The 18,238-nt window shown below is 31.6% G+C and overlaps 3 protein-coding genes across 5 annotated transcripts in view; 1 reads left to right on the forward strand and 2 right to left on the reverse strand.

The window, feature by feature from the left end:
* Positions 1 to 6,515: 6,515 nt before the first annotated feature.
* On the reverse strand, positions 6,516 to 8,881 carry LOC148303292 (uncharacterized). The gene has a single exon (XM_088270210.1). The coding sequence runs from the start codon at positions 8,558 to 8,560 to the stop codon at positions 7,262 to 7,264; it is 1,299 nt and encodes a 432-aa protein (XP_088126336.1). The 5' UTR covers positions 8,561 to 8,881; the 3' UTR covers positions 6,516 to 7,261.
* A 1,234-nt stretch (positions 8,882 to 10,115) lies between these two features.
* mRpS18C (mitochondrial ribosomal protein S18C) lies at positions 10,116 to 11,103 on the forward strand. Its single transcript, XM_088270203.1, has 2 exons — positions 10,116 to 10,286; positions 10,383 to 11,103. The coding sequence occupies exons 1-2, from the start codon at positions 10,244 to 10,246 to the stop codon at positions 10,808 to 10,810; spliced, it is 471 nt and encodes a 156-aa protein (XP_088126329.1). The 5' UTR covers positions 10,116 to 10,243; the 3' UTR covers positions 10,811 to 11,103.
* A 4,271-nt stretch (positions 11,104 to 15,374) lies between these two features.
* Positions 15,375 to 18,238, reverse strand: part of LOC148303294 (ileal sodium/bile acid cotransporter-like) — a 47,986-nt gene continuing 45,122 nt past the window's right edge. For 2 of the 3 annotated variants that reach the window (XM_088270207.1, XM_088270208.1), the window contains exon 9: positions 15,375 to 17,353. In XM_088270207.1, coding sequence (XP_088126333.1) covers positions 17,248 to 17,353 — 106 coding nt within the window. In that variant the 3' untranslated portion in view covers positions 15,375 to 17,247. The remainder of the gene's footprint in view (positions 17,354 to 18,238) is intronic. The other variant, XM_088270209.1, reaches the window with a different exon arrangement.

The following is an 18,238-nucleotide window of genomic DNA, read 5'->3' on the forward strand; positions in this document are numbered from 1 at the left end:
CTCAAAGCCATTGTAAACCAGGAATTACGCCATTATTTTTAAATGGTCAAGTTTGAACCAGTTTGCTTCCGTATACGGTAGAGCTACTTCAAACCATTAAAGAATCAAGTAATAAACCCAAGTTATGGCTTGATTCTTCTGCAGTGTAAACTAGGAAGGTCCAAATCTTTCTGGCCTACAGTGCGGTTTTATTTTCACTAGATTGGGAAAGTGCATAAGATGGATATTTAAATACTGCATAAGCTGTCCCCTTTAATACAAAGAAGCGAGTGTGAACATATGCAGTTCTTTATTATAACGACAAAGAACCCACATTTTTTAGCACAACTTGTGACAAAATTAAATTATTGTAATATTATTCATCCAATATTTTAATTCAAAACCATCAGATGTTTATAAAAGGGGTATAGAAAATTTACAAAATAGATCGAAAGAGATTATCAATAATGATGGCAATTATATTTTGTGATTTTGGCAAAAAAAATGAGACACTACAAAATCATGATTTGGTTCCTGGTCTACTTGATACTTCAATTTTCTTAGAATTCTAATAAAAAAACTGTTTTTATGTCTAATTAAAAAAAAATACATCTGAGAATTGTAATTCTTTAAACAGACATGAAAATTCTAAAACTGCTGACATTTTTAGCTTATTTGCTGTGATGCAAAGAGGATAATCATGTTAAACCGAAAGGACAATAATATTACTTTAAATTTGTAGCATTTTAACGCCAGAAAAGAGAGTGCTGAAATTGTTTTTACTTGTTCATGTCACGTTTCGTTCACACATGCTTATGTTGAATCAAATACGTAACATATTCACACGCTAAACTTCTCCGGTTTTGTATGAAAGTACATTGCTACAGCAGTAGACTGGCATCTATGGGTGAGGGTACATATTAACTGTCAACTCCCATAGGTATTTTCTAATACACAAAATTTGATACTTATGTCATTTTAGACTTAGTTAGACTTTTACACACCTAGGTTATTGAAGTCTTATATTTATTTTAACACTGCTAGTATCAGTATCAGCCTCCGTAGTGCAGTGGTCAGCACGCTCGGCTACCGTACCGGAGGTCCCGGGTTTGATTCCCAGGGGGGGTCAAATAAATATAAATGATTTTTCACTCATATGTTTATTCAATATTACCTTGGACTGGTACCGGAAGTGGAGGGCTGATCACCTTTCCTTCATATGTTAACGATCAAGATAACACTGCGTTTATATGATGCAGTGCCCTATGCACCATTGGGGTGCGAATAAGGGTTTGGATGAATAATTCGGCCCAGCTATAAAGCTTGTAGTCAGCCCATTTGGCTAACATGCTGAAGTTCCTAGATCGATTCTCAGGGAGGCCAAAATAAAAATAAAATATTTTTAACTTTATTATTTGTTTAATTACCCTGGTCTGGTTAACATTGTAACATGTTAACATTGCATCAAACTGATACAGTGCCCTACACACCATCGGGCACAAGTAAGGACCAGAAAAAGAAAGTTAACTAAAAAAATTATGTTTTGTTTTTAAAAAATTATCAGCGATATACTTATTGCATCGAATAGTAAGTCCCTCTACCCATAGATGTCAGACAATGGTATTTACAAAGTTGTCCTGGATATTTTTGCAGTGTTTCGCATATTAATATGTTAAAGTATTTGATTAAATACAAGAGCCCAAATGATGAATAGTGCAAGTGATCATACGACATAACAACCCAGTTAAACACTCTCAGTATCTGAATGGTCATGAAGGTCTAAGAGTGTTTTTTTCCCATATAATATTTGAGCGCCTACCGCAGAATCGCATTATGTATTAAAAATAATCATGACTGAAAATTCTGTATCAAATGTGCATCTTACAATATACAAGTACATAAACACACCTATATCACAATTCTTGAAACTATTTATAAACATATCAAATATTTTGAACTGATAATACTACATACACATCACACAGCCTACGTTCTGAAGAGATATTCAATTTTACAGCATTAGACTTCCTTCACTTCGAATAGATAATGTTATTATAGACTTGTAAGGGTGAAGCTTCAAATAAAGTAATTAAGTTTTCATTCATTTTGTATTGTTTTTGTTCAACGACTAACAATTGTACAAAGAGTTTCTTGAAAATACTTCATCCGTTTGTTTATCTGTAATAAAATTAATTGGTTAAAAACTGGTTTTATTTCATACCTTAACCATATTTCATAAAATTTATGTATTTTTGTTCACATATTTCATGGTATAAAAAACTTGTAAAACATATGTGCGAACCCATCATGACATATCGCTCACTCCTTTCAAGAACGTCATAAATCAAACAACTTGATTTTGCAGGAGAATGTTTTTAAAGTTTAAAAAATATGATACAATGTATTAAAAATAAATATCAAGCCACTTATTGAACTTTATACTGTGCAACAGATCTTTTTAGGTAAAACCTGAAGGTTTTTTCTCCATTTGAAAAATATTTATTATATTTAAAAAAATTATTAAATAATACCTTTTCTTCAAAATGCAAAAACAACACTTTCTGCCCTGCAGCGGGTAAATATTAAGTTAAATCCATCCAGACTCTCCCACATTGCACTGCACGGCCAACCCCAAGGTAGAGGGCTCTCAGGCAGACCACTAAAGAGATATATTGACAGCTGGGAATTGACATCGCAGTAGGCTAACCCGTCTTAAAAACAGGCCACAAGCCCTACACCAAGCAGAAGAAGAAGATATTTCATGGTACATGTATTTATTTCTATATATTCAAAACATAAATGAAAAAGCTCACTGTGGAAGTTCATACATTGATATGACTTTGAAAAATTCAAAACATGAATTGTGTTAAAGAAATACAGTGAAACCTCTATCTATCGTTCCTCGAATAATCGTTTTCCCGGATGTGCCGTTTATTTCTTCTATCTCGAATTAATTTCATACTAAACTAAACCGCATTGATCGTTTCTGTATCACCATTTACCGCAATTATCGTTCTAATTAAGCTGCATACTTGATACATTTTTCTGTTTTTTTACATTCTTTTCAATTTTCTAACTATCGAAAGCTTGTGTAATCGACAGCAGGAGAGGTCGATATTGATGAAAAGGAGCCGCTGCCTGTACCTGCATTTCCAGAAGCGTGCACACTCTTTGAAAGAAAACTTTCTACATCACACATTCAATAACCGATGCTGAAAAAATACAATTTGCAAAGCCAAAAATATACTATTGACTTACGAAAATAAAACAGTTAAAAAACAAAAGTATTTTTTTAAATTCTATTCAGGCTTGTATTTTTTTTTAAATAAATACATTTGCATCTGAAATATGTATTCTTCTTAGAATTTTAGCCCACAAATGGTTATGCAGATTGGGAGGACGGTATCTTTACTCGGTCGTATCTATTTGCGTATTGACCTCTTAATCCCGCATTCATAGTTTATTTTACTAGGTTCAAATTACAACATAGATCACTATACCTTTTTTAAGATGTATAAATATACAGTAATGTTTCTTTAAAGGTCATAAATAAAATCAATATAGATAATTAAATAAATAAAAGTAATAAAAAGCACTTCGAAGTTATTATAAATATACTATAAAGTGATACTATCAAAATGAAGATAATTATTACAAATTGATCAGTAAATGATACGCTATTTAAAAGGCATTTCAGCTTTCATGAATAATTGAATGGTTTAAGTAATTTAGTACTGTAGAACGGGGCTACTTGAACTTTGACGTGTTACTTGGACCCAGTACAAAAAAAATATTTAGAACTGTATTTGGTCTACAATAATGAATGTATCGACATGATTCATTGTTTCCCTGACAGGTGACACTTAATGTCACGATACATTCATTATTGTAGACCAAATACAGATTTAAATATCTTTTTTGTACTGGGCTCAAGTAACACATCAAAGTTCAAGTAGCCCCGTTCTACGGTACCTAAGTTATTTGATTAAAAAATAACAGCACTTCCACAATTTATGTATTAGTATATGAATTTCATCACCAATTTAAGTTGTTGTTTGCTTGTCTTTTCTTTTGGTTAATACATGTGGCATTAGCTCAACATGGAACGGGTTAAGAAATTTTTATACGGCAGTGAATTTATAGATGCCTTTACGCCACTATTTTTCATAGGAAAAATAACAATGATGGCACCGTTTAATTTAAATAAAAATAATAAGAAAATAGAATTAAAAATCAGTGTTCCGTTTATTATTTTTTCGATAATGTTATTCGTCAGTTATGCCGCCTCCGTTGTTTACGTTACTGTGTTTGCGGAAGATATGGTCAGTGGAATGTTCTTTACGTCGCAGTTTCTTAAAGTCAGCAACCAACTGAGGATTTTGTACTTTTTCATTTCCATAATTCTACTAATGGGAAATAATTTATTAAATAGAGAAAAATATGAGAAAATTCTTACGTCCGTTGAAGAAATATTTACCCTTGGAAACCTTTACGGCTTTAAAAAGAATTACACCAAACTGCGATTCTTTCATATAATGTTATGCGTTGAAGTAGAAATATGCAACTTTCTATTTTGGATGATTTCGTTGGGAATTTCCACCATGTGGCCCGAGACACTTTCGTTGCCCATATTGACTGTTTTTCAGTTTCCCAGTTTCGCTTTAGCCGGAACCCTCATTATGTTCTACTCTTTTGCGAACATTCTTTTTGTAAGTCTACAGAGTTTGCACACGGAACTGCAGGTTTTATTTGAAAAACCGATAACATTCAAAAGCGACGAGCCATTTTTGTCCCTATTGGACCATTTACATAAAAATTCCGTCATTATGCATTCGGGCCAAGAACTGAGAAAAAAGGGATTTCTAGAAAAATTGCAAATGATTTTTCAAATTTACGATAAAATATGTCATAGCTGCGGGATTATCAATGAATGTTTTAACTGGAATCTGCTCTTCATCATTGGCTTATCGTACATATCATTGATTTACAATATATTCTATTTGCTGAACTCTATAATTTTCCTTTGGTATGGAGGTGCTATAGAAAAACAAATAGGAATACTATGTTATGCAACTCAACAGTGCATATTTAATATAGCTATTATTCTAATGGCGATATACGGATGCTACAAATGTGACTGTGAGGTGAAATAAAAAAATATATATACTGATATTTTGTTACCACTTAATTGTAAAATTGATTCCTAAAATTATATATTGATTTCAGGCAAACAATATAAAAAGACTCATAGGTAAAATACTGATTCAAGAAACAGATGAAGAAATCTCGAGAAAGGTATTTTTTTATTAAAATGTGTGCTTACCTAACTAATTATCTGATGAAAAGGATAATATAAATAGATTTTTGGTCTTTTAGCTTCACCAAATTTTATCCTACACTCTTTTGAGGACTCCGAAATTCACAGCAAATGGTGTATTTACCATCGATAATACTGTTATATTTTCGGTGAGTTAAATAAACAAATAAATCACATGAAAATATACTATTTCTTTTGTATAAAAAGTTTTTGGATATTCAACATCAAGTAAATTATAATTTTTTATATTTATTTATTTCAGATGATTGGATCTGGAACTACTTATTTGATAATATTGATACAACTGTCAATGGATACAAAACCAACATAATAAAACTTTTTTTTTAATGGCATACCCCCAGATCAATACGGCTGTCCAAACTCAAAAAAAGCAAGGGACATTTTTTTTAAAGACATTTTTTTTGCATTTTTGGACTAAGTACATTCTACTAAGTCCAAAAATGCAAAAAAACTTTTTTTTCTTAAAATGTCCCTTACTGTGTTTTAAGTTTGGACAGCCGAATACTATCATAACCCATAGATTGGCAGTTTAGATTTTTCATACATATGTATATATTTGTTCCTTATTAACAAAAAATAAGTAAAAAATATACATTTATTTTGCGATAAAATGTTTAATAGACAGCCAGAAAATTATTGTTTTTCATTATTATAGCTTTCCTCATCTCAACATAGAAGGCGGTTGTGAACTCGCACATACTGGGTTACGAGTTTGATCAATATATCTAGAAGTTTCAAAAAATTGAGTAGCGTGGTTGTCAATCATGGGCAGAATTGGTGAATGTTACATGTCGCTCACTCCTTTCAAGAATGTCATAAATTAAAAAACTTGATTTCTCAAGAGAACGTTTTTAAATTTTGAAAATATAACACGTTTTAAAAATAAATATCAAGCCACTTATTGAACTTTTTACTGTGCAACAGATCTTTTTAGGTAAAACCTTAAGGTTTTTTCTCCATTTGAAAAATATTTAGGATATTAAAAAAAAAAATTAAACAATACATTTTCTTCAAAATGTAAAAACTAAATTTTCTGCCCTGTAGCGGGTAAATATTAAGTTAAAAATATGCCGCTTTTGCGGGGATATAGTACATTTTATGGGCATTCAGAAAACGTGCACAACTGAAAATTGACAATTTTTGACATATGACGTTGTTGAAAGGAGTGAGCGATGTGTGTAAAGTGATTACTTAACCAAGCCTATGACGGTCGTAAGCCCTGTAAATGCCCAGACTTCCATATTCTACTTACCATATTTCATATGAGCATTTCAACAAAAAAAAAGTTATGTATTTATATACAAAATTTAATTATTTATATATTTTTGACATAAATTATAAAATAAAACAAAACAACGAAAAAAACAGTGACTTTTAATTGAATAAATTAACAAGTTAATAAATAATACATAAACATTTTATCATATGTATAACAAATACTTAAATTATCATCCCTATGGGAAACTATTTATCTTGTTTTTCTATCTCAAAACAAACTAAAATAATTAGGTACTTTTATGGTAATGAAAATATTATATGCAGGGCTTTTTTTAAACAAAAAAGGTCCCGGAACTCACTTCATGTCAAGCTTTTTTTTAAAAAAATGTATTGAAATATCATTTAAATATTCATTACAATACCATATTTTATCATTTTGATGAATTACATAAATATAGATTATAATTATGTAGGCGCAAACATTGTTTCGTCTAATTGATTGTGAAAATTTAATAAAAATTAAATTTATCCGTGAAAAAAGGTTCCGAAACGCCATTCCACCGCATTACATGAAAAAAAAAAGCCCTGATTATGTGTAACATTCACTGGAAATGAAATAGGTTTCAGTATCAATTCTTGGGCTACATAAAGTTTTCATAACACTGGTATCATTTTGCACGGAGTCTGTCTTGTGGAGTAAGGTAGCAACAGATAATCACATGTAGTTTATTCAAATCCGGATTGTTCCAGATTGTATTTGACTAGCTCATGCGGTATATGAAGCATTTTTAATAGATCTTCCATTCCCATGTTACTTTTCATATGACCCCTCTCTTTCGATATCGATAACAACTCTTCTAAGGCTCTTTGACAACCATCTCTCCAGCCTTTAATAAGATCCTGTAATTCTTCCATACCATGCGACTTCCTAACAGAATTACTATTCATTCTATCTAACTGCATTTGTTTTTCTTCGATTCTAATTTTAATGTCCTCGATATCTTTTTTCAAATTGTCTTCTTCTTTAGATGGCTTCTGCGATTGAAGTTTTGCTTTTTTATACGCTTTTCTCTCAACAATAGTTTTATCTTCAAAATCGTCATCGTCGCTGAGGCACGGCGTAGAATTTTGAGATGAAACCGGACTGCTAATATCGATAACTTCAATTTTATCATTTTTCTTTACAATCTTGAGTTTCACCCTATCTTTTTTCTTCGATTGAGAACCATCGCTGTCTGAAGAATTTGAAATGGACTTGGTTTTTAATTCCGCTATTTTAGGTGATTTTTCAACAAGCTTTGCTGGGGATTTATTTTTCCGCTTCTTAGGCATAACTTTTTTATTTACTAAAACGACGCAACTTTGTAAAAGATTTAATGGTTCTTCGTTGCATTTCGTCACAAGTTTTTCAAATGCAGTTTTTTCGGAAGACTCTATTTCTAACTTTTTTTCTAGTCTAGTCGGGGCGACTGTACTTTTATCTGATAATTTCACCGCTGAAGGTGATTCTTTTATTATTACATTAGGAATATTAACTGGCGATTTAACTTTATTGGCCTTTGATGATTTTGTTATTGGCGGCAATTGAGATTCTTTTAATGTATCGACATTATTGATTGGTGATTTAACTTTATCCACTTTACTCAATTTTGTTGTTAGAGGTGATTGACATTCGTTTAATATTGCATTAGAAGTCTTACTAACCGGTGATTTAACTGTATCACATATTTTTGAGGATATTGGAGACTCATTTGCTGGTTTTAAAACTGTGACTCCATCAATACAGGGAGATTTATTTTCTTGCAAAGGTGAATTAACAGGTTTAATGCGGTTTCTGGTTAATCCCATTCTCCTACAGGGCGTCAATAGACATTTGCTGATCCCTCCACTAGTTCTTGTTGAGTTTTCATTACTTTTATCTCGATTTTCCGGTGTCAATACAGCAGTTCGAAGAGAGAAATCATCTTTTTGTTTCTTGACACTGCTTGGTTTGGGAGATTGGGAAGACCTTGAAGATCTTTTCATTTTATTTTAGGTTCTTTTATTAACTTCGCGCATAATATTAAATAATTACGTGATTTATTCAGTTAAAACTAAAATTTCACAGTTCGCATCCGGCAAGAACCAAAACAGAAAACAACAGCCTTACGCTCGTCGCAGACGTCAGTTTCCGAATTCGGAATTCTCGGTTCCAAAAAAAAGAAAAAAATAGCTTTCACAATTTTGTTAACAAAACTCCATCCCAAATCAACAAAAAACAATTTTTTTTCAAAATCAAACAAACTTTTTCAATAAACATGTAGTTTTATTTTTATTTTTATAAAGGTTTTGTGAACTTGAGGAAAAGAGTGTGTGCACAAGACTTATTTGACAGTTAGCACTTTCCCGGGTAAAAATAAAAACTATTTGGCATAGACAATATTTTCGTGATCGTAAGTACGTACTAAAGGTTTAATATTTTGGAGGAAAATAAAATCTTTTATTTTCAAAAGTCAAAATAAGAACAATGGAGATTTTCCTGCCTTTTTACCAGATGGATGCTTGTTATTTGTTGTAAATAAAAAGTAGACAGTGTAAACATAGAAACATAACGCAAATTCTAATGCAATATTCTTTTACGTTATCATCGCCTCTTCAGTCGAAATATGTCAAGAACTTGAAACAGCCGAGAGTTGAAACTGAATTGTTTATTATTGGCTGCCAGCTCCACGTCCTGAAGTTCAGATCAAAGCTGCCGTCGAATTTTTAGCAGTGGTCGTCTTGGGGGCGCAAACTTAATGGCTTGTTAAGCTTTCCCTTCCTTGCTAAAATAAAACGCGCGTCCTGGTGTTAGCTAGTCATTTCACGAAAAAAAATAGCAATTTGAAATCGGAAAAATACAAACCTTAATAGCTAATTCTCTTAATTAATTATAAATGAAGTCGAAAATTATAATAATTTAGATTTATTTGCTGAAAACATTAAACCATCTGGCAACGCTCACGGAATAAGCATTGTTCCACTCAAAAGCTTATCAAAATCTCAAAAACTACTGCCGCTTACCCGCTAGCTAGCCAGAGAACATTAAGCTTTGAGCTCCTTACGCTTGCACAGTGCAAGGATGCAAGAGTGAGATGCGAATATACCGTTGCGGTTTTCGCACACTCTTCACGCGCTGTTTATGCGTGAATTTGTTTCCGATATTCACAAAATACCTCCGATGTACCCGATAAATTGTGATCATTATTTACATTGTTTTTTTTTAAATCAATGAGTAAATATATTATGGAGGAATATATTAAATCTTGGCCTTGAATTTATTATATTTATGGAGATATTGATGGTTATTAGTAGCAATGTGTACAAGGTATACAACAGCGGGAAGGGAGGGCAAGCTTGATGGCGGCTCTCGGGAGGCATGCGAAGTACATAGCCTAGCCAACTGAATCGCTTTTTCTTGACGACAATATTTGCTACATCCAAATTATCAGCACCACATTATAATTTAATTTTGAGACAGGTACCTACACATTTAGAACAAAACACCATAGACAAAGAAAAATAAAGGGGTATCTAGTTTTTCCAAATTTTAACTGTCAAATTTTCTTAGTAGATATTTAGATCCTAACCTCTATTTTGGAAAATCGCGTAAATAGGTGTTCTATACATATTTCCACGAATAAATATATAAATAAATTAGTTAGTCTGTGAAATATACCAAAAACCATAATGGCCATAACTTTGGGAAAGACTTGCCTTATGGCCATCAGAGGTACGTAGAATCAAATAAATTTCCGCAAACATTTCATCGATACTTTATATTAACTATTATTACTATATGAATGATATTCGTATTTGTTTATTTAAGGACACCTCCGTAACCCCTGCGTATCATCGGTATTATACAAAACCGCGAGGTTTGAACACAATATCCCGCAAGACGTAATTAAAAATGTGTCTATAGAAATAACAAACACTTCTGGCGAAGATATGCCGATAGAACTTGCGGAGAATCCTTTCGAGAGAGAGAAAGAGCAATGTATTTTGTGCAAATATGACATCACACCGAATTACAAGAATGTCAGGCTTTTGTCTCAGTTCCAAAGTTCGTACACTGGCAGAGTTTATCCCAGAAATGTAACCGGATTGTGCAAAGCAAAGCAGAAACTCGTTGAGCAGGAAATACTAAAAGCGCAAGGAGCAGGACTAATGGGGTATTACACTAAAGAGAGGACGTTTTTAGAAGATCCCAGAATATTTGATCCTGAACGACCACTAAGGCCGCATCCTTATTGAAAATCCGGTATGTGTCGGGTTGTGGTCCCGTGGTTAGTGTCACGGACTCTTCAGTCAGAGTTTCTCGGTTCGAATCCACTCTACCACAAGTTGATACCTATTTCTAATAATGAGCCGCTAAGGCTCACGAAATAGTATGAAATTGAAATATTTGTACACAAATTATTTACAAATAATAAAAACGCAAATATTTCTCTTTTCAAAAATAATAACAATGATAGCTTTTTTTTATGTATCTTTTTTTTTTTAGGTAGTTATAAGTTATTAAAAATAAATTTGTTTATCGAATTTAAGTTTTTTACTACCATTTTTTGTTGGAATTGCATTTCATGTAAAAATACAATAACAAGCATTTATTTTATTTGACCAATGGGTTGACAACAAAAACAACACAACTAAACTTTGGCAACAACAAAAACTCAGTAACAACAAAACCTGGGTTATGTTGTTACCAGTGGCGGTACTTCCCTAGAAGCCCAAAAGCCCGGCCTGCCTAAAAATTCCAAATAAAAATGACTAAATCTAGACCAAATGATTAAAAATACATAATTAATGTGTGACTGTTTTTAAATTATCGTGCGCTTATATGATTATTAAACACTATGCATACCATTATATGGTGATGCTACTTATTGGTAAAGGTTGATATCTGAGGAAGATATTTTATTATGGTGAACATTTTCTTTGTTTAAAGGTGATGGCTATACCTTACAAAAGTTACATGTATGCATATTTTTACAATGACTACAATACATTGTTTATATTTATAATACTTTCTGGGTGCTTACTATACTGGGAATGATATGAGGTGAAGAAATTGTAGGTACATCATGTATTCACGAATGTGAAAAATAATGGGTTTGCCTTACTGGTAAACCCTAGGCACGCCACTGGTTGTTACTGAGTTTTTGTTGTCAGAATTTTGACGGTGTGAGTGTTTTTACCAGTTGACTTTGAAAATTTGGCTGTAGCATACGTGATTGTTGCGATCTATTTCATTAATTGTACAGTGGAACCTCTCATAACAAGTAATTCGCATAACGAGAAAAAAATGTGAAAAAGTTACTCCCTTTACGAGCTACATTTTGCATAACGTTTTAGAGAGAAAAGGCAATTCCCTTTTTGACGACTTTCACTTGTGAGCCAGGACTTCCGCACCTTTAAAAAAAAATGCTTCGCTTAATGAGTAAGATTCTGGAACAAATTTATCTCATTATGAGAGGTTCCACTTTATTGACAAATAAAAAGGTTTTTACAACATTTTGAGTGTGTCCAAATACTTGTTCACAAAATCTGGATTATCTCCAATTACAGGAGTTATTTTCATATTATTTTTTGACATCTCATCAAAGATGAAGAAGAATGTGGAAGTCTGGGCATTTACGGGGCTTACGACCGTCATAGGCTGGTTTAAGTGATCACTTTACACACGTGCAACATTCACCAATTCTACCCATTATTGACAACCACACTACTCAAATTCTTGGAAGTTCTATATATATGAACCAATTTAGAAACCTTGTTCATGAATCACTAGAACTTCACTAGAGACATCTATTGGTGAGATGTAAAGAAGCTTTTTATAAGGCAGAAACTCTTATATTAGTATGTGAGATCCGAATCCTGGATTATAATCACACACAAAATAATATGAAAATAACTCCTGTAATTGGAGATAATCCAGATTTTGTGAACAAGTATTTGGACACACTCAAAATGTTGTAAATAAATTATCTGGTCAAATTATAAGCTTAATAATAAAAATGAAAATGGTATTTTCTGGCGTTTCTCATGTGTGTGATTATAATCCAGGATTCGGATCTCACATACTAATATAAGAGTTTCTGCTTAATAAAAAGCTTCTTTACATCTCACCAATAGATGTCTCTAGTGAAGTTCTAGTGATTCATGAACAAGGTTTCTAAATTGGTTCATATATATAGAACTTCCAAGAATTTGAGTAGTGTGGTTGTCAATAATGGGTAGAATTGGTGAATGTTACACGTGTGTAAAGTGATCACTTAAACCAGCCTATGACGGTCGTAAGCCCCGTAAATGCCCATGACTTCCATATTCTTCTTCATCTTTGATGAGATGTCAAAAAATAATAAAAAAAAGGTTTTTAAAAAAATAAACTTTTTTTTTTAAACCTTCATTTATTTGAGTGATTTTGTTTGATTAAATTGTTCAGCACTAGCAACAATTAATTAGGTTGAGGCAATGTTTTCTGCCTTATTTCATCTTTAAGGAAATTATCAACAACAAAAAAATATTAATAAAACACATTTTTTTTAGATAAGTTTATTTCCATCAATAAAAAAAAATACTACTATGTTATACATAACAGTTACATTCACTGACATACAAAGTTACATATAAATATTATATGTTTAACCATTTACGTAAAATAAACATACACTAACGTGTGTTACACACAGCTATAGTGAAATAAGTTCTTAACATCTAATTTCATAATATTTTTGAGTGGAAACTGACTGAAGTCAATCGCTTGGTGTCCCATTCCATGAATTTAGAAATATTGGATACTTGTAATAAATAACTCCTTTTAGTGTCATATCTATCCAATTTTGCAAACTGCCTGTACCAGGGGTCACCAGACTCTAGTGAGGGGAATTAAGTATTAACAGACAATGTATACTACTATCTGCTTACCCCTGGCCTCCACCAAAGACAGTAAATATTTATGATCACAAAGATAAAATTTAATTTTGAATACAATTGTCAATGGAAATTAACACATTGTCGTCGGGACACGGCATTTGCCGTTTTTCGCGGACTGTCGGTCAACTGCGGGACACGGTAAATGCCGTTTTTGTCGACTGTCGGTTAGCGGCGGGAAACGGCAATATACGGGTTTGTTATCAGCGTGAAATAAAACGCGTTGAAGGGTAATCTGCTACCTGGGTGCTAGGCGACAGTCTGTTGACGTTATTTGAGATGCCTTGTCCGGATTGGCTAGTGTGTCGCTTGTAAAGGCATCGCCAGAAATCTAGAGTTTTTATGCGATCTCAAACTCCAGTTCAGTTTGAGTCATTTCACGTATTGGACTCGCACTGTTTTGTTTACTGTTAGGTATTTTATTATTTGAATGTATTAGCATTGTATAGGGAATGATACCTCGGAGGGGAAGACTATTTTTTACAGTTTACAATGCTTCTAAAATTGTGAAATACGGAATACTTAATTAAAAATTATGACTATAATTTATTTTTGATGATCAAATGTCATATATGATTTCTTTGAAAATTTCAATCGAAAATATTATTTGGTTTAGAAATTGTGTCAATTTGAAAAAAGCGATATATTTTTGCGTTAATCGCGAAAAACGTCCGCTATAGGCTAGAGTCTATTGTTCGAAGCGCCCGACTACAATGTGTTAATAATTATTTTTTCAACTTTATTTTTACGTTATGGAATTAGAACTACTACTGTCACGCAGTTTCTCTACAGGGATAGCTAGAGCAAACGGAGCACCTCAATCATCTGCTCTGACATACACTCCTAAATTCCTCTACATCCATACATCTGGTAATATATGCCCTTCCGATTTTTATTTCTGATAAAACTGTTGGTACCAAGTCTTTTTTAGCCATCTCGTTTTATTCTCCCATTCACATTTGCTAAATATACTGTCTTTTGATACAATAGATGCATTTTTTTTATTTGCCAAAATTAATTCCCTTTTGTTATTTTCTTATACATTATTTATACTTTGTCCTTTATTGTTTTAAATTTCCATGAACAACATTATAACACATTTAAATCAAATATAATAAAACTTCAACAACAAACATTTTACAGAATGATTTTTGTAATTTTCACCTAATAGAATATTTACTTTTACAAAAATTAACAATTTTAACAACCGATCGCTTTTGGAATATTTTTTAACATATTTTATTCCTAAACAAATATAATACTGTTTTAAAGAATGTTTCAAAGAACTCAAAGACTGAGTTTTTCTTTTTTGATCACCAAAAAAACTGGTCAACAAAAAGCTCATGTCTAGAATGTAGTCAATGATGACTAAAACAAAATAACAGGCCCTTTAATAAGCACTTGTTTTTAGGGTATACATATATTGCTCACTCCTTTCAAGAACGTCATAAATCAAAAAACTTGATTTTTCAGGAGAACGTTTTTAAAGTTTAAAAATATAACACAGTGTATTAAAAATAAATATCAAGCCACTTATTGAACTTTTTTCTGAGCAACAGATATTTTTAGGTAAAACCTGAAGGTTTTTTCTCCATTTGAAAAATAGTTAGTTTATTTAAAAAAATAATTAAACAATACCTTTTCTTCAAAATGAAAAAAACAACATTTTCTGCCCTGTAGCGGGTAAATATTAAGTTAAAATATTATTCTTTTTCTGGGGTATAGTACATTTTCTAGGCATTCTGAAAACATGCATAACTTAAAATTGACGATTTTTGATTTATGACGTTCTTGAAAGGAGTGAGCGATATGTAAAATACACGTAATTCTGTTTTGATACAGTACTTCATAATAATTTAATATTGTTTTGAGATGATTGAGAATGTTTTTCTTTTTTATTATCTGTCAAAATATCTGTATGTCACATATTATATACAAAATACCATATACAATAGTTCTCCCTTGAATATTCCCATATATTTTCAATTGAGATTTTTTTACAAGTATTCTTTTGGCACGCTCTTCTCTGGAATATATGCATTGTGCAAAAACAGAATGAAGTACCTTTATACATAATTACATGTTAGTATGGAATTTTCCACCTCCTTAACATACACTTTAACCTGTCTGGGAGTGAGTTTCTGCGGACAAAACTGTATCTAGGGAGTGAGTTTTTTGCTATTTTTTTTCTAGCAGCATATTTTCTTGAATAAAAAAAAAATTTACATGAGTAAACATGATTTGATTTGTGATTATATTGTTTAAATACAACCACAGATGGCAGTACAAGTGCCATTTTAGATATAAATTTAACCGTGCTTTAATTAAAAGCCCGGCCGTACATGTACGCCCATACTCCTTCGAGGAAAATTTGGTATGGCCGTATATGTACTGTCATACTCCCAGACAGGTTAAAATATTCACTTCCTACCTTACAATGTTTCTGCTTTTAATTGTATTTTTTTACAAATCACATTACTTTGAAATGTTTCTATCTTTATAGGAATCATTTATAAGATAGAACCCTTTCAAAGTAGCGTAATAATATTCCAATAATAACAATGATGCTTTCTATGCCTACCAACTATAATGACGCCTTATTTGCTTATTCCCTGTGAAAATTAATAGAAATGGACTTTTTTCAAGTTAAGACTTTTACTGTTGACCAGAGAATTTAATGGCGTAAGTAAATATTTCTAAAAACATCACAATAAATATTTAATATTAATTCATTTTGAGTAGTTTTTTATTTATATTTATGTAAAGTTTGTAAATGAGTTAAAATATCCCAACATTTCTTAATTTAATACATTTTTCAGTTTCATTTGGCAGTGTTTTTCAAATGGCATACAGTTCATTTAAATATCTTAAATTGCTTATAAATTCATTACATTAAAAAAATGGCCATAAGGAAAATCCAGGTCTTATGTTAATCCTTTTTGGAATACATATTTATGAATATAAACATTTACAAATATTTCTATTAATTTGGTCATATGGTGAGATAATTGAACATACAATAAAAAGAGAAATGAAATAATATGAGAGGACAAGTGAAAAAAATGTTATATTACAATTAAATTCTTTTGATGAGGTTAGGTTAGGTCGTACAAAAAAAAAACAATAAGTAAAAAATTATGAATACGTAGTGAAAATCGACAAAGTAAAGTGTAAATTTAAAAACATATTATTTTTAGAGTACCCCGGGGTGACTTGTTCAATGGTCCTTCATTAAAATATTTAATAAGCAAAACATAAATATACCCTGGTAAACTTCACAATTTTACGACATCAATAACCTGGTATTCACTCGGCCAAAAACGAATCCTCAAATACCGAGAAAGAAGTAAAATCTAAAAACAGATACTTAATTTTTTTATAAAAACAGACTGTGACTACACATTTAATAAAAACACAACGACTGCCAAGTCACGTATTTCGCAGCACGTAAAATTAGATACTTCGAAATATAAATCGATCCTTTAATATGTTTATAAAATTCTTTTAACATTGTAAAAAAAAATTATCAATTAAAAAAAATACTATTGTGACTGTAAAATGTAAAAAAATATAATAATTATTGGTGTATTTGTAAATTCTGTGCAATGTAACACTTGATGTTTGTGTGAGTAAAATTGTTTATGGCCCCCTAAATTGTTTATGTCTTAAGTCTTCCATAGATAAAATATACATAGAAGTAAAACTAAAATCATTTTCCACCTATAAGTATTTGGGTGGGTTTTTTATAAAGTAATGAGTTAGTATTTTTCATCGGCACAGATGATATTCTCGTTGGTGGAAGAATACGGTATAGCGTCATTCTCTGCATCGTACCTCTTCTTATTCTGCTTTCTTGCTGCCAAACTGTAAAAAAACATATGAAATAAAAATTAGCTTTAACCCGTTAACTGGGTGGGACGTATAAATACGTCAAACGTAAACAATATCTAAATAAAACAAGTATTTGTGTTTTTATTATTTACAAACATACTTCAATTTCATACTATTTCTGTGAGCCTAAGCGGCTCATTATTAGAAATAGGTATCAAATTGTGGTAGAGTGGGTTCAAACCGAGAAACTCTGACTCAAGAGTCCACGACACTAACCACGGGTCCACAATCCGATACTCGGGTACGGGTAGGATATATGAATACATATCGCTCACTCCTTTCAAGAACGTCATAAATCAAAAATCGTCAATTTTCAGTTGTGCCTGTTTTCAGAATGCCCGGAAAATGTACTATATCCCGGCAAACGCGGCATATTTTTAACTTAATATTTACCTGCTACAGGGCAGAAAACGTTGTTTTTGCATTTTGAAGAAAAGGCATTGTTTAACTATTTTTTTAAATAAACTAAATATTTTTCAAATGGAGAAAAAACCTTCAGGTTTTACTTAAAAAGATCTGTTGCACAGAAAGAAGTTCAATAAGTGGCTTGATATTTATTTTTGATACATTGTAGTATATTTTTAAACTTTAAAAACGTTCTCCTGAAATATCAAGTTCTTTGATTTATGACGTTCTTGAAAGGAGTGAGCGATATGTCCTGTAAATATATGTGGCGCCCTAGAATGGGCGGGACCTATATTTTCCAACAACAAAGGTAATTAGTCATCCATACATGTTTCGGCATGGATTCCTTTCTATTTGTTTGTAATTTAGTATTTTCCTTTGTGATTTACATATAAATAAACGAAAAAATACATATTTCGTAGTCCTTTCATTTATTTTAAGCATAAATAAAAT

Source organism: Brachycentrus maculatus, unplaced genomic scaffold (assembly GCF_059751285.1).
Source record: "Brachycentrus maculatus isolate JH-2025_06_01 unplaced genomic scaffold, ASM5975128v1 h1tg000374l, whole genome shotgun sequence".
Lineage (NCBI taxonomy): Eukaryota > Metazoa > Arthropoda > Insecta > Trichoptera > Brachycentridae > Brachycentrus > Brachycentrus maculatus.